The following is a 24,809-nucleotide window of genomic DNA, read 5'->3' as shown; positions in this document are numbered from 1 at the left end:
TATTTCTATATGTTTAGATATCTTCAGATTAATTAAAAAAAAGTGTTGTCGCACCATCTAGACCGGTACCTTTAAAGAAAGAAACAGTTTATAACAACAAAATCATATTATATATTGTGGCAATTAAAAAGGTCTTCCTTTACTGATTGATTCAATGTTTTTGCAGTCTTTCACTCAACAAAGGTTCTCCAGTTCCCAGCTCCCATGAAATCTCTAAAACCTAGTCTTTTTAGAGGGATTCAAAACTACAAACTCAAAAGTCAAAACAATAAGTTAAATCTATATATACATATACTATTTTTTATCGTTCCATTTTGAACATTTTGGAACATTTTCAAGGTGTTGAAAAGGGCAAAAAGGAATAGTATTTTGGAACGTGTGATGATCTGAACGATGGAATCATCATGGGTTCATGAGGATCAGTTTGGATCTCATGAGCCAACTCTCTGGTTAAAGAATCGGCTCGATCATCGTGTCCTCCAGCAAATGTGTAAACTTTGAATGCAAACTGAAATGCCCTCCATAGCATTTTAGCAGATCCTACTGTCTTCTTCATGCTAGGATTTGCACCAGGCGACACAAGCTTTGCATCTCTCTTTTCCTGTTAATTTGAGTTCGACCCAATATGCATTTTGGTTAAAAAGGTTTACAAAGAAAGTGGTTTAATATTTATAGGTGTTAATTACCTTCAATGCGAGTTCCATGCAACTCGATGAGATATCAACCATTGTCTCCTTTATCTGAACAAGTATATTGAAGTCAAAGTGGATGCTGTGGCTCTGGAATTTCTTAGCTTCTTCATCTTTGGTTCGATCCAGGGTGTCGATATCTCCTTTGATCTATTACATTAATCATTTTATAGTGACAAAGTATTGTTGGAATGGTCTGAAAAAAGGATCTGAGTAAGCAATAGAATAAGATAATTACCGTTGTGAAGCAACGTTCGACTTTATCAAGAAGTTGATGCAAAGGAGGTTCTATCTTCCAGTTATGTAGCTCGGTGATCATTCCGTGCAGATTCAAGTACAATGCAGCAGCCATTCTTATTGCTTCGACTTTCTTCTGTGGAAACCCTTCGCATCGCGCAAGAACCTAAAAGTTTTAAACATATTTTTGCAATCAAGAATCACAAAAACAGAGGACGAATAAATGATAATAATAAGATGAAGAAGTTTTAGAGTTTTCTTACTTGTGTCTCATCTGTTAGTTTTTCAAGAACTGATTCAACAAGTCGGTGGAAGCTAAGAAGCTCAGTCATATCTTTAGTCTGAAACTTAGTGATCTCAGTCTTCAACTCATTGATTGATTTCATGTGTTTAGCAATATCTTCTTGTATTTGCTGGAAATATGCAGACTTTTTTGTGATCTCAGCAAGAGCATCAGCCATTCCTTGCTTTCCACCGGTGGGAGCGCTTGCGGCTCCGGCGGCTTTTCTTCCGCTTCTGCCTCCTGTCCTCGCCTCAGGATCACCACCTTCTACTTTCCCTTTAAGGATTCTGTAAAGGTTCCCTAATTGGGTTGACCTTTTTAGTTTTGTAGCTGCTTTCTTGGGACGCAAGCTTCTTGCTGCTCCTGGTGGTGGCGGTGGACAAGCCGCTCCGCTCAACACACCCATTCGAGGCGGTGGTGGAGGCGGTGCTGGTCCGTTTTCCATAGGAGACGGTGGCAGAGGAGGTGCTGTTCCTTTTGCCATAGTAGGTGGCGGAGGCGGTGCTGCTCCATTAGCTCGAGGCATAGGAGGTGGTGGAGGCAGTGGCCCACAACTTTCTCTATTAGTTGTAGGCATTGGAGGTGGTGGTGGTGCTCTGTTCTGCATTGGTGGAGGAGGTGGTGGTAATGGCGCCGCTGCAGTCCTTGGAGGAGGGGGAGGTGGTGCTGGTGGTGCCACTGGGGTTCTTGGAGGTGTAGGTGGAGGCGGTGGTTGTACGGCCACCACAGTTACTGGAGGAGGATGTGATGGTGGTGGAACAGAGCTTTGTAAAGGGATGAGAAGTGGCAGAGGAGGTGGCAGTGGTGATATGCTCACATCATCAGCCTTTGCTATCAGTGGTGCAGACGGAGGAGGAGGAGGTGGTGGTGTGGGTGGTTGAGATGGTAAAGACTCTAAAGATGCAGTTTTGGTAATGGATATAGGAGGAGAAGGAGGTGGTAGCAAAGATTCCGGCCAAATATCAGATTTATCTGAAACATTGAGTTTGGATTCAGATGTTGAATCAAGTGGAGAGACTTTCATGATTGTATCTTCTTGCTCATCAAGAACAACAGTTTCTTCTTTCTCCATATTCACACCATTGCTCTCTACGTCACTGGTCTTCTGCTTGTCCTGTTCAATAACATTAATTTCATCTTCTACGTTGCTTTGATTTGGTTCATGAGCCTTTTCTGTGACATAATGTGAATAGCGAGTCGCTTAACATCGATAGGACTAAGTTTCTCAAGTGCTTGGACTCTCATATTCCACAGAAGATGTGATGTAGAATTTGCAAAGTCTCCATCCTTTCCCGGCGAACCCATCATCGGGTCTGGAAGAACTGATCTTGGTGTGATTGGTGACCCACAAAACGAGCTTCTGCTATCGGAGAATGATTCAGATGGAGATAAAACTCGACTGCTCAATGTTTTAGCAGTCCTTGGAGTAATCAAATATTTCTTCTCTTCTTCCTTTTCATCAATCTCCATCATATCAAACCTCTCTTTCGACATCTTGATCAGTCCATCTAATATTGCTAACACCTTTTCCACTGCAAAGGAAAGGCTATTTAAAAAAAAAGAGTTTGCAATTCAAGATGGTAAGATGACTTTTGCGTGAAGGTAAATGCTACCTAGTCGATCCGACTGGTTCTTTCCCACACTGCTACTCCAATACTTAGATTTAGCTATCCATTCGGAGTTATCGATCCATGAATCTCCCATGGATTTCAAAGCACTGAAGAAATGGTCAAGAACCTTGGGAGCAAACATTAAATAAAATTCAAGGTATATAGACCTAGAACAGAGAAATACATATATACTAGCTCATGTTTTTGAATACCTTATCGACACTTGTGCGTCTTATTTCTGAAATAAGTGAGCTGTTCTGAAATAAGGAGATCTTTCATTGTATACATCACCATCTACCCAACAAGACAAACAAGTGAGTCAAAATAACATATGAAGGGTCGTTGATTAAGAAGGATAACAAACTTTGTGGTTTACACACATCAAATGAGAACCGTCAAGAGGAGGAAGATCAATGATATCTCTAAAGGTAACGATCTTCCTGCGAAGCTCGACCATAAGAATAAAGTTGCATGTCCATTTGGGCGAGCTGCTAGCCTTGGGGCTCTTTGCTTCTCTAATAGAAGCATTCTTGAAGATGCCTATTGGCGACAGATTCGAAGAAGCACGTCTTGATAATATTGACTTAGATGACCTTATCGGCAAAGGTGACGAAGCATTAGGTGATGACAATGGCTTATCCTGCTTGTTAATCTTGCTAGCTTTAGGCGAAGATTGGTGGCCATTTACTGGCTGATAATGTGATTCAAGAAAAAATGTTAGAACTTTTTTTGTTTAGAAAACAGAGAAAGAAGGGCTAGAACTTTGATACTTTTTATAGTAAAAATTAGATGTAGACAGATTAAATGAACAAGGATAAAGCCTTCATGTGACAAAAAAATATGCAGATTGTGTGATGATCTAACATGAACAAGAGGAAGGATTTATGAGAATATTGGTATGCCATTTTGGAAACAAAGTCATATAATTAAGGGTCTCTATAATTAAAGCAAGACTTTTTTTATGAACCATTTAAAAAAAAATGAACCATTTAAATGATTTCCTGAAAACATGCAAAGGTTTTGTAGATATGAATAACTAAAATCAATCAAGAGAACTTTAAAATAAACTCAATCAAGAAAATGAGAACAAGACCTGTAACTTGCTCGATGATCTACGACCGAACAACATTATGATGCCTTGTTTGTTTCACACCAAAAATTAACCCAAAAAAAAAGATTGTTTGAAGATTTATTCACATCATATAGCTGCAAAATTAATAGAAAACATAACAATCTGGTCGTGCATACAAAATCCAATTAGGGTTTGAGATTCAATAGATGCTTTTGGCTCTGGGGCTTATGGAACTTTCTCAAGAAAGAGAGAGCCAAAGGAAAACAAATGTTATGCATGTCGTTTTAAAGGGAAAATAATCTCTAATCCCTTCCCAAACCTATGTCCTTTTCTTAGTTATACATTTTTCTGTTTTTTCTTTCTATCTGTGTGATTACTAAATATATATATAGATATATATCATCGGAAATTAGTTTTAAACGATTGAATTACTCTATCCCACCTTGTTATTTTCCCTCTACTTATGTGTCATTGTTACACCCGTTCTGTTATCAGAGCGGTGTGAACACTTTCAGCTGCTATCCAAGCAATATTTCCCCTCAAGTGAGTACGGCTCTGAGCAACATCAAAGATATTACATGGCCACACATATTTAAAACATTATCATACTGATAACTACATGAATTATATGACTTTTTTAAACACAACTTATTTTTTTTTTAAATTAAACTTTTTAAATACAAATATAAGAGGGGAATTATCCACTCTTTGATAAAAAAAAACATAAACTATATAATCATGTTGTGGTGGTCTAGTGATCTCCACTAGAAAAAGAGTATCTTGATGGTGCAGGCCAGGGTTCAACTCTTCTCTAGTGCGAGATTATTAACTCCACACGTGGCTACGCGGATATGGGTTCATGCTTACGATCCATTTGAATATCTGGGAGAAAGTCTATCCGTAGACTACATGATTGTCAGCAACATCAAAGATATTACATGGCCACACATATTTAAAATATTATCATACTGACAACTACATAAATTATATGACTATTTTAAACACAACTTATATCTTTTAAAAATCTATACTTTTTAAATACAAAATAAGAGTTAATTATCCACTCGTTGATAAAAAAACATAAACTATAACAAACCAAAATGAGAACGATAGGTCATCATAAGAAGATGATAGCTTATTCGAAACAAATATAATAGTAGAAATAGAAATATAATAATATTTTTACAATTTTTAAAATATTATTTAGTTCTATTTTTATAATTTAATAATTTTTATTACTAAAACAAATCTACAAAATTTATGCAGTTAAATTTTTTTTGATCCTATTATCATTAGTTTCTTTTTAATATCTACAAATTCAAAAATATTACTTAGTTTTATTTGATAATTATATACCTAGCAAAGTTTTCTCTTAATTATATAGAATTTTATTTAATATAATTCAATCAAAATAAATAGATAAAAATCTTACCAAGATTGTAATTTTAAATATATCTACATATCTATTATTAAAAATATGTATAAATATAAATTATTTATGTTATCTTAATTTTACATATAGTAAAATTAGAGTTTAATAATAAATAGTAAACAGACAATTATTTTATTTTAAAATATGATTTAAATTTAAGATTTAAAACAATTATTTTATTTTTAAATATGATTTAATTTTAAGATTTAAATTTTTTATTTTTTCACATGATGCATAAAACACCTAATTAGTATTCTTTAGCTGCAAGATCATGTGGTGGCTTATATTTGATGTGACTAACAACTATTTTTTCTGATTATACAGTATCAGACATAATCAATTTTAAACCATATATGTTCTACAAAAAATATTTATGTTTAACTTCATGATATATTCTTTGTTTCGAAAGTTGTGCTAAGACATAGCCTAGTAATGACATGTTTGACTTAGGGTTGTGAACTAGCTAATTGAAAATTTAATATGGACTGCGACAGTAAGTATATGAAAGTTTTCACTTTTGAGAAGAGACCAGTAGGGGTGGGCACTTTACCCGATATCCGAAATGGCATCCGAACCCGACCCGAAAAACCCGAACCGAAATCCGAACCGAAGTAGCAAAATACCCGAACGGGTATTGAATTATGAGAGATTGGATATCCGAACCCGAACGGGTAATACCCGAACCCGAATGGATATCCGAAAATAACTGAACTTATGTACTATTAACCATATATTCATAGTTTACTTCTCTAATTTTATTCAAAATACTTATATTAATTATACACATGGTTTAAAATTAGATAATATACATATAATTACAAGAAAATTGATGTTTTGCTCACTTAAAATGCTTAAAATGCATGTCCAAAAATCAACATTTTTGAATACTGTCACATCATTCAGGCTTATATATTTTCTTTTTTTCCAAAATCAACATTTGTTCCGTTCCATATAGATAAATTCTATACTATCTAAACATGTAATATATAGGATGGAAAATCTTAGTTCTAGATACTAATAACGTGCCGTTTCATTCCTCTGTTCCATTTTGTGATGATTTTGGAGAGAGCATTTGTATAGCGGGTTGAAAGACAAGCAAGATGACACTGTCGAAAACATGGTTGCACTAATTGGTGATGATTATCCATTTAAGCAAAACACATGGAATGGTGGAGTTAAAGTAGATGATGTTAAGGTTAAGAAGGATCCCAAGTGGCGGTAGACTCAAGTGAAGGTCATGTACCTTGTGAATTGGATAGGCAAGATGGTCAGCAAGGTGGGTAGACTGTGGCATTCACTCCTGCGAGACGAGAAGCCAATAATAGTACAACCGTGTCTAAGTAAAAGTACATTTAACTGTTTCTATTCTATTTGATTCATGTAAAATGGAAATACATCTTATTTGCATTCATGTTTTACAATAAATGGTTTAATATCACTTTAGCTTCTGAATTCATACTACTATTTAATATTTGGATTAGAGTTTATATTTTCATTTAAGGTTTAGTAATTATTGGATTAGGTTTAGTTTCTGAAAAATTGGGATTAACATTGTGGAAATCATTAACTACTATCATTTAATCTTAGACATTTCAAAAGTTGAGAAATTAGTGAGATGCTCTTTTGATTGCAACTACATTTTTCCTGGTTCTATTCTACCGTACATAGAATGAAACTGCAATTTCTTGTAATTTGAGTTTTATATTATACAGTTTACTATCACATAATGTAGCTTACCAATTAATACTAGTATTCTTATTTTCATATTTTATATTTGGATTTGGATTTATATTTTCATGTAGGTTTAGTGATTAATTGATATAAAATAGTTTATATAAGTTTGGGGTTGTTATTTGTGAAGCATGTATATCATGATCTATATTATTTGCTATATATAATAGCAATACTATTTGCTACGTAGAATAGTAATGTATGTAACTTTATTCATCATTACATCATATGTATTAAATATGGGTGGGACACGCGCTATATTGTTATGTGATTGTTTAGAGCCACAGAAACACACTACGTGATCCACAGAAAAAAAAACGACGTCATGTAATCTCTCATTTGTAACTGGAAACTTGTTAAAGGTAAGGACAAAACCGGACAATTTGAAGCTTAAATGTCAAACATTGCATTATGTCAAAATCACTGTTATTTACCTAATTTATGTTTAAAATATGGCTATTACAAAAATAAGCCCAATAAAGAATCACTGTATCAAAAGAAAACAAAGACTGTTTGCAAAATTGACCCAAAACTCAAAGTCTAATACAGAACTAACATATGATTTTTTAAAATTTTCATTTGCTATATTTACACCACAAGTTTAGATTATTCACGAAAATGGAATTAAGTTTTTTTCTTTTCCAAAATGGTCTTTTTACTCTCTCAACTTCATCAACTTCAAGTATTTACAAGATTGACATTGCCTTCAATACACCAACCACCATGAACAACCAATTTGAATCTCTTAATGCACTTCAAATCGATTTACACTCTTTCTTTCTCAATTCTTATGAAACAAAACAACATCTCTTTCACTTTCTCTCCATATTCATCACCAAAAATCCAAGATTTTGATTCTAAATTTTATATGGTTCATAGAGCCATTGAAGCTTATGATTCTTGGTGGGTCACTTTTTTTTGAGATTATGAGTGCTTGGAGAAGACTTCTGTGTGTTAAACAAGTTATCTCACTAGTTGAAACTAAGAGATCAGTTTTTTTACAGATCTGTTTGTGAGAAGACTTCCATGTAAAACTTATACATAAGTCTTCCGGTCAATGCATATGTTAGTTTTGCAATTGAATTTTATGTGTTTTTAGAGAAGACTTCTATGGAAGTCATCCACTTTCCTTTGTTAACAAAAGAACTCAAAAATACCAGAAAAGACTTCCCGGTAAGTCGTCTAGGATAAACATGTTAGTTTTGCATTTGACCGAGAGTGTCAATAATTTGACTTTTCCTGGACGACTTACTTGTAAGTCGTCCGAAAGAAAAATAAATCTTCAGTATTTTATTATAATTAGACAACTTCCATATAAGTCGTTTCAGGTTACTTTTGCGATTGAAAAATAAAACTTAAACATTTTCTTTTATTTGGACGACTTACACGAAATTCGTCTAGTAGACGACTTACACCGAAGTCTTCCATGATTTTATTCTAAGATTCTAGTCAAACATTGGTTATTACAGAATACTTTCGTGTAAGTCGTCTACCAGACGACTTCCATGTAAGTCGTCCAGATAAAATTAAATATTTAAGTTTTATTTTTCAATTACAAAAGTAACATGAAATAATTTACATGGAATTCGTCCATGAAAAATAAAATTTTTAACACAATCCGGTCAAATGCAAAACTAAAATGTATATCCCAGACAAGTTAGCGGAGGTCGCCTATGGTATATTCAAGATTTGTTTGTTGACAAAAATAAGCCAGTATTTACAAAGGAAAACTTCCAAAGAAGTTTGTTGTAGAGTAGACTTCTCTGGAAGTCTGCCTTTGTAAATTTTCAATTGAAAAAATGACCCAAATAGACGACTTATGGGGAAGTCTTCTGCGTCAATGTTTAATAAATTTTCATTTTCTCTAAAACTATAAAAATTGTTTAAAATTTTCTTGTTAATTCATGCATATTAGTCAATATTGGGGCTATAGATGAGATTTATAAATTAATTGGTGATATTGACGAGGTTACTAATATTCATATTTATTAAAGTTTCTAGTTGATTTGAGAAAGTCTTCTACATTAGTTTTTGTATATTTGTTAAGTAATTTTAAGATGTCTTTTTTGAACTTTCAAAAGTGTTAAGTAACTTCAAGAATATTAAATCATTTGGTTTAATGTGTCTTCTTAGATCATAGGATATACTTTTTAACTTTTATGAAATTTAAAATTTCAATTTTCACTTAAAATTTGAATTTCCAGCCTAAATTTCAATTTTCCGTTTTAAATTTAAGTCTTTCGAGACATCTTCTGAGAATAAATCTTCCTAGAAGTCTTCCCAGAATAAGTCTTCCGGAAGACTTCTCACAAGACTTCTAGTGAAACTATTATACGTTTGAACTAATGTAATTTTTGATTTTTTTGTGAATTTGAATAAGTTTTCTTGTAAAGTTTTTTTACTTAGTTGTAGTAAATTTGATTTTTTTTTTTTTGTGTTATTGTGTTTTGCTATTGAAGTTGAATCAATAATTTCAAAAATGTCAAATACTTTTGGCAAGATAATATTGTAGACATGAACATGTTTACCAAAAATTTTCATTAATATCTTTTCAAATTTGCAAAAGAACTCACAACTGAAAGAGTACAAATACAAATAAAAAAACACACCATAAACAAAACTATTATAGATTATTCCTCCACAAAGACAAGCTTGGATTCCCCTTGACATGGGAGAAGACTCTGCCAGAAGACTTTCAGAAGACTTACAAAAAGTCATCTGGTGCATTAAATGTTAGAAGTCTTCCGAGAAAAATTTCCTGGAAATCTCTTTAGTCTGTCACAGATCTGAAAAACCTGCATATCTAAAAGTATTCAAGTGGTTTTAAAATATAAAAAAAATAAGGTAAGAACTTAAAACAACCAAAAGAGTTTTCAAAATATAAGAGCTTTATGAATCATAGGTTATCAACTAAAAATATATGATTTATAGATCTACTTTTAAAGGAGTGGAAGATGAGAACCATGTAGTGAAAAACCTACAAAACTAGATGAATTAGTTAGAATGACATGAGACAAAAAAATGATAAATTGATATAAAGTTTGATCTTTTCAAAAAATGATAATTTGTAAAAAAGGTAAGAGTTTTAAGCAATCACGAGATACCAAATGAAGAAAAATCAGATATAGAAACTTATCAAAACACTAAGATTTGTAATGACAAAGGAGACATGGGAGAAGACTCATCCAGAAATCTTCCAGAATACTTACAAGAAGTCTTGCGGAAGACTTACATGAAATCTTCTAGTGCATTAAATGTCAAAATAAGGTAAGAGCTTAAAACAACCAAATGAGTTTTCAACTGGTGAGAGTTTTAAGCAACAAGAGGTTAATATGATGTATAGATATATCTTTAAAAGAATGGAAGATGAGAACCATGAAATAAAAAACCTGCAAAAATAAAATAAGCCAGTGAGAAGAAATGAAATAACAATAACTAACTAAACACTTCACAAAATCAAATTAAACTTAAAAAGTATTTACTATACACAAAAATAAACACATATAGATAAAAAAAAATATTTTTCAAAAAAACATTTAAACTTTCCAAAATCTAACCATGAAAATACATACAATACTACAACATATGTTGTCAAACCCTAAACCAAAGAATATCATGATTCACTATTTCCATTCATCTATGTTGAAAACAATTCAATTATATTATATCTTAATTTATATCACTTAAAACTGTTTATAATTACATGATTTTAATTTTTCACTTATCAAAATATTTTTTACAAAATTTGTAAATTATTTTTAAGATCAACTATACCAGAAGATTTAATGGACGTCGTCTAGACGACTTGCATTATCTCAGAAGACTCAGAAGACTCTCCGGGGCTATATTTGTAAAAAAGAGTTCTGTTTTTTTGATTGGTCACAAGGAACTGACTGTAATTTCACAAGGTTTTTAGGTCAGTTTTGCATTTGATTAAAATTTGGGTATGGTTTTGCATTTAAAATCAAGTTTTGAGTCATATTTAGAAAATTCCCCAAAAAAATAATTGGGGTTAAAAACATATTTCTAATTCGTTAGGAAACTAAAGAATGATTGAACAAAAATATGTATTTTTATTGATTATGCATGCTTTCTTTTACACAATATGAATTTATTTTCTAAATATTCAACTTATTTTAAATATATTAGATTACATCTAGCTACATATTCATCTAAAACTGATAAGAATGATATTCCCTAGTGCCAGCCATTTCACTAATATGGACTACCTGTTTTGGAGAAAGAATGATATTGAGGATCTAGAATTGGATAAAGATCCATACTTTTAGATTTTATGGTACATCTGGAAGAGAAGGATTGATAAACTCTTTAGAGGGATAGACAGAACCCTTTAGAAATTGTCCGACATGCTGAATATGAATGTCATGCTTGGTATGCATCAAATCAAAAACAGGAAGGATCAACATTAACACAACCTCCAACACAGACGAATAACTCAGAAATGTGTTTAATTGATATCCTGGAAATATGACGCACTCTTTAGTGGTTATGGATAGATGGATAGACATGGAAAAATGCAGAAGGTGAGATTCAGTTAATGGGTGTAAGGAACCAGGATAGGAGGATATCACCTTTACTTTCGGCATTGGAGGCATTATCATGAAGAATGTAGTGCATGTTACAATTTTCAACATATCAATCATTTGGAACAGACAGTAATGAATTAATTTCGATGATCCTAGACTCTAGAGTATAGCTGAACTTTTCTACTGAGCTAAAGGAGCTAACAAAGCTGAAGATTAGGTTTTCAGAATTCTCGATTATTTTTATTCCTCGCACTGAGAATGTCTCTTGTGATTCACTAGCTAAAATAGCAAAATCCTTTCATAAAAATTTGTATTACATTGGTTATTCTGTTCCCGTCTGATTTCAGATACCACCTTAAGCTTGAGCAATACAACATTCTTTTGAGAAAATAAAAACTGATAAGAACCGACCTGTTAAATGAAACAAACTGGGATGTATTAAATTGTCACTTTTGGGTGGAGCACCTCTAATCCAAATTACAAATATATAATTACAAACCAATATTCAGAAAAAAACAAATTAATAAACAAATAATCGTGACACATGCAAAATGAAGGAGTATCAGAATCACCATCACCATCACCTTACTTATTTATGAATGTATTAAAAAAAATTGAAGTACACCTAAAGTTGGCGCAGCAGAACATCCCTTTTTGTTTTCAACGGTTTTAACTGAATCCAATGTCTTTTACTTGAACCTCTTATGTGGTCCTTTCACGAACCGAAGGAGCTCGGTTCGAAGCTTTTCGAGATGCAGTGGCGGCTGATCTCTCAGCGATTCTTCTCTGCCTTTCCAAAACAAGATTCTCTATTCTCTTCCTCATCTCTTCTTCCTACATTCCCAAAAAGATTAAGTAACAATAAAACCGTTAAAAGAAAATGCAATTATAAGATTTCTTTTTTTTTCCAAGGACTAGGAGATCATGGAAGGCTTATACATCCCCTAAGGCAAAACCTAAACCATCTCAAAATTAACTTAACTCCCTCATTGGTTGCAATGATAAAAAATTGTTGTTACCTTTTCAAACTTGTTCTTCTGTGCCATTGTTCTGCTAGCTGCTACCGGTTTCTTTACACTCTTGGACATGGTTTCACCTCTGTTTCTAACTGGAGTCCTAGACTTACGAGCTTCCGGGTTCTTCCCATTAGTTTTCTTCTCGCCGCTTGAGACTGTCTTTTCTTCTTTCTCCTGAGCTGTTCCGTTACTCGTTAGCCTTGCGTTCGCTTCCACAGAGAAGTCAATGGAGTGATCATTATCCAAAAACTCTCCCGAGTCGCGTTCAGGAATCATACAGAGGTCGTTTGGTTCCCATGAGCCAGACACTTCACGCTTCTCATTCGCCTGACCGTTATCGACGTCGATATCAGCAGACATGTCCGGTCTCCACCGAGAGTCGTAAACATCATCACCAGTATGCCTCGATGAATGGACCATGAAGGAATCATCAACGAACTCCTGTTTCTTGCTCTGATCAGAACCACCTCCAGATGTCACCATCAAACTTTCATCAAACGACATACTCCCGTAACTGCTTTCTGTTTTTTTCACTCCACGGTGATCAGAAGCAGTGAACCAATCCTCTCCACTCCCTGACTTCTTCACTAACGAGTCACCCCTTGTAGCATCATTATACAAGTCTTTGCTCTCATCACCTCCTACCATTTCTGATCTTTTTAGCAATAAAATACATTCTTCTGTTCTTGAAACCCTGCGACCATTCTCCTCACTTCCAAAATGATCAAAGCTCGCTCCGCCTCCTCCGTTTTCTACGTTTTTCTGAGTTAAAACGATGGAATCACCACCAGAGGCATTGTTACTGTCTAGCAAACCTTTAGACCCTCTGTGTGTGAAATGCTCCTCCATCGAATGAACATCTGAGCCCTCCTCGTTCCTCATCAGAATATTCTGAAAAGAATCCCAATTCTCACTGCTTCTTTTTCCTTCATCTGAGATCTTCAGGATCTCATCACTCTCATAAGCTCTGTTCTCCTTGATGGAACCGTTCTCAGTGAACTCACTCCCCTCCATGTCTCCGTGTCTTCCCTCAGGAGTTATGTAGTTAATGTTACGGATGATCACAGTTTTAGATGCCTTCTTCCTGTTTTTCTTTGACGACCGACGAGAAGTTTTCTTATGTCTTTTACCTTGATCTTCCAAAGACGAAGCGGAATCATCGTCACTTGCCGAGTCAGACTCACTAGATTCACTAGACTCATCTCCATCAGAATGATCTCCTTTCTTCTTGGAAGATTTGCCTTTTGAAGGCCACGGCATGTTTCCTTGGTTTTGTTGCCCTGGCATAGGTTGCATCATAGGGTAAGGATAGCCTTGATACGGAGGCGGGTAATAGTACTGAGGTATATGGTTCGGCCATCCCATTGGTGGTTGAAAGTTTGGAACAGCAGATGCGTGTTGGTCTACAAGATCAAAAACTTCTTTCACTTTAGTAATGGAGACGTTTAGTCAAGGCATCTACAAGTAAAATGAATGCTACAAAAGAGGTACTACCTTTGTTTTCGGAAGAGTGTGTCCCGTTTAGTGGAAGAGGAGCAGCTTCGTTGGTGAGGATAATCCCTGAGGAACCTAGTAACGACATGTCTTCAGGTGCAATTGCTTTAACAGCTGCTAGTTCTGCCATCCAAAGCCCGTCTCCGTGCTTCTTCTTCCATAGTTCCTTGTACTTTACGCATGCTTCTCTGCATAATGATGAAAAAGGGTTATTAGTGTGCTTGTGAAATGGATCAAGGTTATTTCACCTCTTTGCCGGAAACCTAATCAATGTAATTATTTCTTCCCAACAGAGAATTAAATACGAGCGGCAAAGTGTCTACTACACACTCCTTTATGGTTAAAACAACAGCTCATAGGTAAAAAAAGTGACTTCACTACTTTACCGGAAACCTAAGCAATGTAAATAGTTATTTCCAACGAGAGCTGAACCCAGAGTGTCGAATTGCCTACTAGACACTCCTTTACCACTAGATCAAAAGTTAGTTTGTAATTTTTTTAGAGTAGCTCAACTGGAACAAACTCTAGCCATTGTATCAAAAAAACTAATAATATATGTTGTGGTTTACTGATTTCGGCTACTGAACTTCTTGGTTTTTTTTTTGGTAAAATAAAATGGTAAACCATTCTCCGGAGAGAGAATGTGAAAGCTCTGGTGGCCACGCGTTGTGGAAATCTGGTGGGGTGCGGATTCGAACTCGGGTCCCTTAGGAATCCACGGAACGCCTTGACCACCCGACCACAGACGCGTGGTTAACTTCTTGGTATTTGAAAAAAGGATGAAGGTTAAACTGATCAAAATGGTAAAGCGTTAACACACCTTAACCTTGAGGCACCAAAAGCATCAGCGAAGAGTATGAGATCATCAATAGTATTAATTTCGTAACCAGCAACAACCCCTCGTGCATAGGCCATAGCTTGTTCTCTCCGAAGCAATGTTCTTCTGGTTTCAAGAAGACGTTGAAGCTGAATCCTGTTTATAATGAGACCAAAAAAAAAAAAAGAAATTAGTCTAAACCAAGACTACTTGTTCATCAGTTGCATGATCCGCCACAAGAAATAAGAGTTACTTTGAGGTTTCCTCTTCTGCCCCATTGCCATTTTCAGACTCCCTCTGTTTATTACAAAGAGACGAAAACACTCAATTACAAAACACAAAAGTTACCGAAATAAGACAGTACAATTATAGTGAACAAAAAAAAAGACAGTACAATTTGAAAAAGACCCATTACCTTTGAGGACTCACTGGACTTTCTTACATTACTACTCCCTGCAGATTATAATAAAGAAAATTAAAAAAAAAAAACATTATTAGGAATGCTTGTCATTACAAGCTTAGCTTTAATAAATAAATTCTACAGCCTATGAAATGAAATACCATCTTGTAATAGCTCAGCATTTGCGATCTCATTAGCTTGAATAGAATGTTCAACCTGCAAGATCTCTTTCTCCAAAGTCGCGAATCTCTCTATAATCGCCGGCGTGTTCACGAATCTCACAAACCTGCAAAACGGGATCAGCAACAACATCTAGGGAAAAAACTTAAGCAGCAGCCACATTGTTCAACATCTTCCACACACACACAAACCAATTGTGACAACAATTAAATCTGAATTTTCGAAATTGCCAAAAATAAAAAGAAAAAAACGGTGAAAATATACCGATCAAAAGTGGATTTGGTGAACCAAGAAGAGTGAGAGGTGGGAGGATGAAGAGAAATGGAGTAACCGCCTTTGGAGATTTGATCTCTTGCGAACTTAAGATGGGAGATGAAGGGTTCGAATATCCCAGAAGCTAACTTCTCCTTCTTACCCCCACAGAACAGCACCAGATCAAATCTTCAAAATACCAATCATAAACTATTATTCAGAAAACAAATAAGATCAATAGTCAAACATAATCAGAAGAAGTGAGACAGACCTGGTACGAGTAGGAGTGAGTTGAAACAAAGCAGAATCAAGGATAGCTCTTGAATCCATGGAGAAAGACAGAGAGAGAGAGAGAGAATCAGTGAAGTCTTATTCTTCTTCTCAGATGAAGAAGGAAGGTATGAAGGAGGAGAAGACGTGAAGAAGGAGACATATATTGACTTGATTAGTTTTTATTTTTGGATTCGAAGCTTTAAGGGTCGTGACAGCAAAGGATGAGTTAAGCCACAGCACATGGTCAGTGTCTGAACTTAGTGGTCCCCATCAATCATGTTTATGCTCCGCCTCTTTTTTCGTTGTTTTTCTTATCTCATTTTCCCCCCTAATTCATCTAATCTAGTCATTAAACAAAAATATCAACACTGACAAAAGAAGTCAACATGAGGGAAAAGCATTACGATTTCACGACATTCTCATAAGAAAAGAAACTAATAGGAAATTTCTGCTTTAACGGTTTTATTTGTTGCCGACAAATACATAAGAATATTTTATGTGCTTTATAAAATTTTCGTATAGTTTTTTCAAAAAAAAAAATTATTCGAATAGTTTTTAAAAAAAATTATTCTTATAGTTATGTTCGGCTAAAAGTTTTTCGGTTTTAATGTGTGCTAAATTTTATACAAACATAAGATATACTCACATACATGAAACTAGTAGCAGAAAAAAGAAAAAGAAAAAAAAATAAACATCACAGAAGAGAGGAGAGAAAAAGTGACTCCTAAGTCCTAATGGTTTAGCGGACATATGATCAAGTAACACACTTAGCTAACTGGATAGATAAGAAGTAAGAGCTTGACCGAAAGTTATGCATTGCCAAATGATTTTATAAAATATGAGACAAAGGTTGATAGGTATCGGCTATCTTAAAATGTTACTCCAATTGATTGATACCATTCCCTCGCAGTTCTGTGAAACACTAAAGCCCAAGCCTCCAAACCACCACCAAAAGTAGGGGAACGGCAGACGTAGGAGATCAGCTTTTCTTTTTTGTTCAACAACGTAGGAGATTAGCTAAAAGTCATATTTCATTTGTCTTATATTTTCCACGGAAATTTATATCTAACTTTTTACATATTTTTTGCCAAATATTTATTTGTTTTTCCTCTAAATAGTAATACAACATACAATCAATAAAACAAAAATACATCTTAGAATTATTTTCAATTATAATATTACCTTATTCACTATATTATTTGACTTAAACGCAAACACTTTTTTTAAATCAAAACTCTCACATGTTCTTCAAATATAATCCCTTCAAAACCTAATTATTTATAAAACATAATATAGACATTATAAGAGATTAATAATTATTATAGATATGGATATATTTTTATATAAATATGAAATTATTTATCGATTTCTATAAATATTTTTATATTCATTATTTTATGTAGTATATAAATATAAAAAGAATTGATCAAACATCATTACATTTTTTATAATTTTGAAAATTAGCTACCATTAATTATTATTTGTAATATCATGTAGGTTATTTTCCAAGTGATAATAATTAGTTTCGGAATTAATTTTATTTACGATCTAATTAAAATAATTAAAGATTATAAAAAATTGTTCATTATATTATGTAGTTTATAAATATAAAAAGAGTTGATCAAATGTTATTATTCTTTATGTAGTTTAAAAAACTAGCTACCATAAATCATAATTTTTAATTAAATTTAGATTATTTGGCAAGTGAAATTAATTGGTTCTTATAAATGACATATAAGACATATATAGACTCTAAGACTAATTATTATAATTCTTTATTTACGAATATAATGCTTTAAGAATATGAAATCAATATACTGATTTATATAAATTATGTTCTACTAATTATTTTATGTAGTATATGAATATAAAAAGAATTAACCAAGCCTTATTACATTTTCTATAATTTTGACAATTAGTTACAATAAATTCTTATTTGAATATCATTTAGAATATTTTGTAAATGATATTAATTTGTCATAAAAACTTTTTAAAACTCTCACTATGATTGACACCTAATCAAAAATCATTTAATTGACATCTCATTTAATATACATGGGATATCTGAACATTTTCATTTTACATGATACTTACATTTTTAGCAAAAAAAAATCATAAAAAAACTAACTAACTATCAAATTAAATTAAATTAATAAAGAGAAGATAAAACACGCTTTACTATTGATTGTTGTATTGATCGACCTACGCAGATCTGTTCTTGTACGTTGGGGTTAGTGCTCCTTAATCTCCCCTCTTCAACATCTAACAAATTCTCGGTGACAGCATCCGATGCCATAGTCAAGAACTCTGACCAGTCTCTGTACAACAGTATTAGAAGTTTAAATAAGCTATTTCTTAAATCAAGTTTAAAACACTAATGGTATAGTTAAAAACACATGTAGTCTAATTGGGGTTGTATCAATGTAGTTGCTATGTCATGATATCCTAGCATGTCTTGAGTTTATATATATGGAAAATAAATGTTTTATAAAGGAACTGAAACGGTTGTTTTTTCTTATTTTGGGTTATGTTTATTCTTTGAAGATTATCAAATACTCCATCCGTTTAAAATAATACACATTTTGAAGTTTTCATACTTTTTATAAAACAAATTAAAATTTAATTATAAATGCATAACTTCTATAATTTTATATTTCTTATATTTTTAAACCAATAAAACTTTATAAAATGCCATTAATGTTTTAAACTTCACAATTTTTAATTATTATTTAACAAAAATTGCATTGAAAATATAAAATATAATTTTTTGAAACAATTTTTTTCTCTAAATATCTTTTTTGATAGGGATGGAGTAATATTTTAATTAAGATTTGCGAGAAAGCAATGAAACTACGCACTGCATATATTTGATAGAAAAAATAAATGAATATGTTTTGACTGGGGAACCCAAGAACCTACCCATTAGATGTGTCAAACGTGAGTCCTACGGTGTATTTTGCTTCCTCGAGAGCCAATTGAAGCCTCCGGATCTCAGCAGCCGGACGTGTGCGGTCATCCTTAACGCAGAGTTCCGATGGCTTGACATTGCAAAAGATTGGGATGATTCTCTTTTTGTTTTCCATGAGTGTCATGAGTTCATGGAGACAGAAGTAAGAGTCGCAGTAACGAGGAGAAAAAATTGCGATACCAACACTGCACTCTCTGATCGCTGCATCGATCCCAAAGAGAAGTCTATCCCCAGGCTTTAAACTCTTGCTATCCAGAAAACAGTTTATATGTAGCCTAGTGAAATGATCATGTAATAGACCTGAAATAGTCTTCTTGGTGTCGATCCTACGATGACTGATGAAAACATCACACAGGTTTGGGTTAGGTAGGGATGGGTTTGTTACGTATCTTGTGTATGCGTGTTTTGAACAAGATGCTACCAAACGTTGCATCTAGCAATTTTGAACCGACGAGAAACAAACAAAATAATTGGATCAATGGAAAGACTGATTTAGAATGAAGAATTTGTTCTATTTTAGTTTCTTTGAAAAATAGTACTAGATCGCAAAAAGAGCTGGTTTTAGATTCGCAGGAAATAGATATGCGTATCTTTATTTATTTGTTCTTCTCACGCTGATATTCAAGGAATAATTCAACGTTCAGTTTGTTACATTTGGACTTCGAGAAAAGAATTGGTCATCGTATATTTTTGAAACGGTTTTTTATCTTTGACTTGCATGTATTCTTTTGTCTTTTGTCATATAGTTTGCCGAAAAAACCTTCAAAGACGCATATATAGTTTTATATAAAAGTATTCTAATTAATTTTCCGTTATTAATTTAAACCGTTAGAGAAAGGGAGAGCTAAAACGTCCTTTGAAACGGTTGATAGGTATCGGCTATCTTAAAATGTTACTCCAATTGATTGATACTATTCCCTCGGAGTTCCATGAATTTTTATGGATTTTTATGAATTTTTATGGATTCTATTTCATTGATTTCTAGTCGTAACTTCTCTTGTTTTCTTGTAGTGGTTTAGGTGAAACTGGAAATTCCATTATTCAAAAAACACACATGATAGTATGTGTCAAATAATTAAAAATAATATATTATTAATTAGCTTATTATTGTAATCTTCAATACAATTGTTTTCTCTCTATTGCGGCGATAAAGCTGGAAGAACTCCTTTGAGAAAGGCAGAGAAAAACGCAAGGGATTCGCTAGGTTTGAAGGAAGGCACATCATGTCCTGCTCCTTTAAACGTTCCAAAAGTTAAACCTTCATATTCTTGAAGCCATCCACTAACCTAAATTACAAAGAAAACCAATCTCGTGACGATCAAAAACAACTCTTATTTTATTAAGATACCGATTAGTAATTTTGTGAATGCTATCATATTGACCTGTTTCTCGTGGTACCATGGCCTCCACGACGTCTTAATGGGCAATGCCAACTTGTTTATGCAGTACCTTGTCCCGAGTACGGGAACTCTTCCGTCTGTGTCGCCGCTGAGCCAACACCAACGAGAAAGAAAGAAAATAAGCAAATGATCGTATATGTATTAGAAAATACCAAAATAATGATAATCAAATATTTATTAGTTAACTATTTGAATTGTACCTGTAAATCCATATTCTAAATCCTCCCGCGATTAATTTCTTATATATTGGCAAAACTGAGGGCTTTGAATCCGTCCAATTATTAAAAATATCATCGCTGTTTCTCAGAAAAAGCAAAATAAATTATTTAGATAAAGAATATATATATATATATATATATATGCGAAAAAGTTCAATAAAATAAATAAACAAGAGTAGTAGTACTTGCAAATGCTCCAATTCTTTAGATGAATACCATCACTTGCATGAAGAGCTTTCTGGATATCTGCTCTGTTGTAGAATACTCTCGTATAATCATCCAAACACGGGTCGTATCCGCCCATCATCCTCGGCATCTATTGAGAGTTACAAGTAATTAAGTCTTATTGCAACATTCAATGTGACATAGTCTTAGTTAGTTGGTTACCATTTTGGAATTGCCAAGATTAGTCCTGAATCTCGTCGAATCAAGGGATGAACTAAGCGTTGAATTTCCATTACAGGTAGGAGTGTAGAGACTGTATTGATCAATTTTGTGATACTGATTGATTACTTCGTCTATGTTGTCTTTGCATTCTTTAACATCCCAAGTAGTGTTACTACTGAAATTGCAACTTCTTTTTATGACTCCATACAACTCGTCTGATATTACTGCATGGCTCCATGCGTAATCAACCCATCCATCCCAATCTTCGGCTTCTGATGTTTCAGGATTTCCAAGCTAACCACCAAGAAAAGCTAAGAATTTAAATATCAATAATTTTACAGAATTATACAAGGAACGATGAAATTTGTTTAGCATAATAAATTCAAAAGTACTAAGATACTAAAAACACCAGTTACCAGGTATTGAATATGGTAAAATCCCACAGCCTGAAGAGATCATTTTAAATCATATACAAGAGACATAGATTACTATATTTATTAGAAATCTATATTATTAAAACTGAAACATCTTTACGAAATTACCATTAATTAACTACAAATTATTTATTTTGTTAGATTATTCTAAAACGAAACTTACCATTATTCTCTAACTAGTTTTATAATAAAATAAACAGATATATTTAAAATATGACATACAACTTTAAATGATTATATATATATACATATATATTTTTTATTTCACATATAAAATATAAATTATAAATGTTTTATTAAAACATATTGAGTTATTTTAGAATATCTGTTAAATAATTTGATGATTAATATTATTCACATAATATATTTGAATTATAAGAATACAACAAATAAATTTTAACTTAATATTTTCCTCAAAAATAAATAGAAGTAAAATTTATTGGGCATATAAAAAACTTAAAGAAATATATATCTATCTTATTAAAATATCAGTAAATTTTATTTGCCATAAAATATTTTATTGTTGGAAAAATAGATTTATTAATATACCTAAACATACTAATTGGTGTTTTTATTTATAAATAAATACATCAAAATAATTAATTTTATTAAAATTGTTAATTAAAGAATATGTTATATAAACATATCATTTTGATTGGTTTAATAATCCAACCATAATATAAGCAACCAACAAAATTCACACAGTTAGAAGTCGTCAATTTATCATGATTGTTATATAATACAAATAGAAAACAAACATCCATAACTACAAGAATTTCATATGTCGATACTATTAAAATAAACATAAGTGCGAGTGCAAGGGTTGGACTCTAGTTGGTTTTAAAGTTAGAACTCTATGAAAACTCAAACACCCATATGCCAAATCATAACCCGTAAATAAATTGGTTCCATAGATACTCTGAAACTAATTTTACAATAGGATTATATCAAGAGGAATAAGTAGATGAACAAGAGTTCAAACAGTGCGTGCAATGCTTTTGTACGCCTTATGAGAATGAAAAGTATCAAATTAGCGGTAACTTCTGAATGAAAACTGAGTAATGGATGATATAAATTTATCTAATATCATTGCAACTTAACGTAGTAGATATCAATCAAACAAATGACGATGTTTTTGTATGTAGTATAAAGATCAAACATACCAGAATGCCTTTAAGCTTGATATGAAGTGAGGAATTTTCATTGTTCTTGTCGTACACGACCTCTGCAAGCTCCGGTATATACTTTCCTGCATGCATTTGTTTGTAAATGAGAACATGAATTAAAACCATAGACAATGTTGTTGACCCAATTATAGACTATGATATAATGTCTTTTTAGTACTAAGTTCAAACCTGCATAGCTCTCGCCAGCTATATAGAAATCGTTTTCTTTGTAAGCTGGGAACCTCTCTAACCAATTTTGGATAAAGGAGTATGTGTCTCTGGCTGTAGGTCATTTCATACGCAGTCGTCAGGCTCGTGAAATAAATTTTATTGATATATTTGATGTTTAAGATAGCGATTGAAAAATATAGTAATATTCGATTTGATATGTTATCAAAACAAATTCAGCAAATACATAACCGTAATTTTACAAAACAAAAAAAATAGAGATTCCTAAAATTCGTTTAAAGAGAACAAATCACTAGTACTCAAATTTAACGACATGATTCATATAACATATTTGCTAACTATATATATGCATGGATAAACAGAAATATATAAATTTCAGTTTAAAACTTAAAATTTAAGGAAAAAGGTTTTAAAATCTTTTTGAAATTTAAATATATACTGCAATTTATTTTCGTTAATAGTAAAACCTAAATAAACTTAGAGTTCAAAATTTCAAATAACATTTACGGTACGGACGCGCTCCGACCAGGTCTGGGAGACTGGAACTACATTCGCGCGCATTGCACATATATATTCCACCACTCATACGAGTTACGACAACAAGATGGATCACCAAAAAATGGGACATCTATTACATGGTACTTGGTCACCCTTAATCTAAGTGAAGAACATATTGATTAAACAAAAAAAATAAATACATTCATAAATACCTGTAAATTCATCGCCGATCTTTTTATAGTCACTACTTGTGTTTGAATACGAAAACCCGACACCAACAGGGGATTCTAGAAACAGAATGTTGGCCTCTGCACGCATTTCCAAATTTAACGTATTTACTAACATTTAATTATATAGTTTAACAATTTTCGAAAATGAAATGGAATTACAGTAGTATATAAAGAACAAGTTTCATCCGTTGCCAAAAGATCATGCACCTAGAGACAAAAAATATATATATGTACGGTATATATGCATAGTAATGATATGATGAATTGATAATGAACTTTTAACTATATAAAATTTGGTATACCATGATTCCATGCGAAGGGATTAAATTGAAAACTGTTTCCTTTGTTAGCCACAAGAAATGGACCAATCTCTTGTGTTGCTCCGTATCCAACAGAAGAACATCCAGGCCCTATATAATTAATTGAAATAGACAAATCAAACCACGTGTCTCGCTTAATCAAAGACATTAACATAAACATGTTGCCTTAGAAGCTAAAACTGAGTTTGACTACCTCCATTAAGCCACAGTACTAAGGGCTTCTGGTTTGGGAGACTCATAGCCTCGAAAAACCAATAAAACATAGCCCTTCCATTTTTTTTTTCAACTGGGACATAGCCGGCGAAATGTCTGAAGCTCACACCAGATTGACCAGGCAAATCCGTAACGAGATCTCGCATTGCTTCTGGGCTATCAGAAAAAACAAACGCGAAAAGAGTGCAAAGACACAGTGCAACGGACACACTGTAAATAGTTTGATGACTCATTAGGAAGTGAGATTTTGAGAAGAGACCGGAAGATGTAATGGGTGATTGAGACGTAAGGCAATGAAGTGAGATTTTGTTGCAAAGATGATGTAAAGGCTTGGATTTTAAATCTATTTATATGGGAAGATTATGATTCGATTTTGTTTCTTGCTTTTTTGTAATATATATGGAAATAATTAATTTTAATGACCTTGACCAAAAATAAGATTTTGTTAATGCCATCTTTTTAGTCAAAGATAGAATATTGGAAACGGAAAATTTTCTGAACTGACATGTTTATACATTGCAAAAAATAATATAAAATAAATCCACTATACATTATTTGCCAAGTTGTTTTGACACATGTTCTCTCTATAATCATTTTGACCAAATAAATATAACATCACATGTTAAAATGATGACATGACTTAAGATTAAATATGACATGGAAAATTACATTTAATGATTATTTACATTTTTGGTAAACTTTTTATAATATGAAAGTAAATTATACATCATCATTAAAGTAAATTTATTCAAA

At 32.8% G+C, this 24,809-nt stretch overlaps 3 protein-coding genes and 1 pseudogene across 4 annotated transcripts; all 4 read right to left on the bottom strand.

Annotated features, from left to right (window-relative positions):
• Positions 1–334: 334 nt before the first annotated feature.
• Positions 335–3,948, bottom strand: LOC108837818 (uncharacterized protein At4g04980-like; annotated as a pseudogene).
• Positions 3,949–12,015: 8,067 nt separating this feature from the next.
• Positions 12,016–16,227, bottom strand: LOC108812617 (COP1-interacting protein 7). Of its 2 annotated transcripts, none has more exons than XM_018584919.2 (9): positions 16,032–16,227; positions 15,773–15,949; positions 15,490–15,614; positions 15,344–15,381; positions 15,182–15,225; positions 14,932–15,084; positions 14,112–14,299; positions 12,621–14,020; positions 12,016–12,435 (listed from the first exon to the last, which is right to left on the bottom strand). In XM_018584919.2, exons 1-9 carry the CDS (start codon positions 16,088–16,090, stop codon positions 12,304–12,306), a joined length of 2,316 nt encoding a protein of 771 aa, XP_018440421.2. In that variant the 5' UTR covers positions 16,091–16,227; the 3' UTR covers positions 12,016–12,303. The 2 variants fall into 2 exon arrangements, with proteins under 2 accessions (XP_018440421.2, XP_018440422.2); XM_018584920.2 differs by having other exon boundaries at positions 15,347–15,381.
• Positions 16,228–18,182: 1,955 nt separating this feature from the next.
• On the bottom strand, positions 18,183–19,467 carry LOC108807773 (probable 2' cyclic ADP-D-ribose synthase BdTIR). Its single transcript, XM_018580018.2, has 2 exons — positions 18,953–19,467; positions 18,183–18,351 (listed from the first exon to the last, which is right to left on the bottom strand). The coding sequence occupies exons 1-2, from the start codon at positions 19,432–19,434 to the stop codon at positions 18,183–18,185; spliced, it is 651 nt and encodes a 216-aa protein (XP_018435520.1). The 5' UTR covers positions 19,435–19,467.
• Positions 19,468–20,137: 670 nt separating this feature from the next.
• LOC108807772 (serine carboxypeptidase-like 32) lies at positions 20,138–24,289 on the bottom strand. Its single transcript, XM_018580017.1, has 10 exons — positions 24,037–24,289; positions 23,826–23,933; positions 23,506–23,601; positions 22,796–22,888; positions 22,604–22,689; positions 21,007–21,300; positions 20,805–20,935; positions 20,602–20,697; positions 20,384–20,489; positions 20,138–20,287 (listed from the first exon to the last, which is right to left on the bottom strand). Exons 1-10 carry the CDS (start codon positions 24,287–24,289, stop codon positions 20,138–20,140), a joined length of 1,413 nt encoding a protein of 470 aa, XP_018435519.1.
• Positions 24,290–24,809: the final 520 nt, after the last annotated feature.

This window comes from Raphanus sativus, chromosome 6 (genome assembly GCF_000801105.2).
Source record: "Raphanus sativus cultivar WK10039 chromosome 6, ASM80110v3, whole genome shotgun sequence".
Lineage (NCBI taxonomy): Eukaryota > Viridiplantae > Streptophyta > Magnoliopsida > Brassicales > Brassicaceae > Raphanus > Raphanus sativus.
Note: the sequence above shows the minus strand (reverse complement) of the source record. Positions and strands in the feature narration are given on the sequence as shown.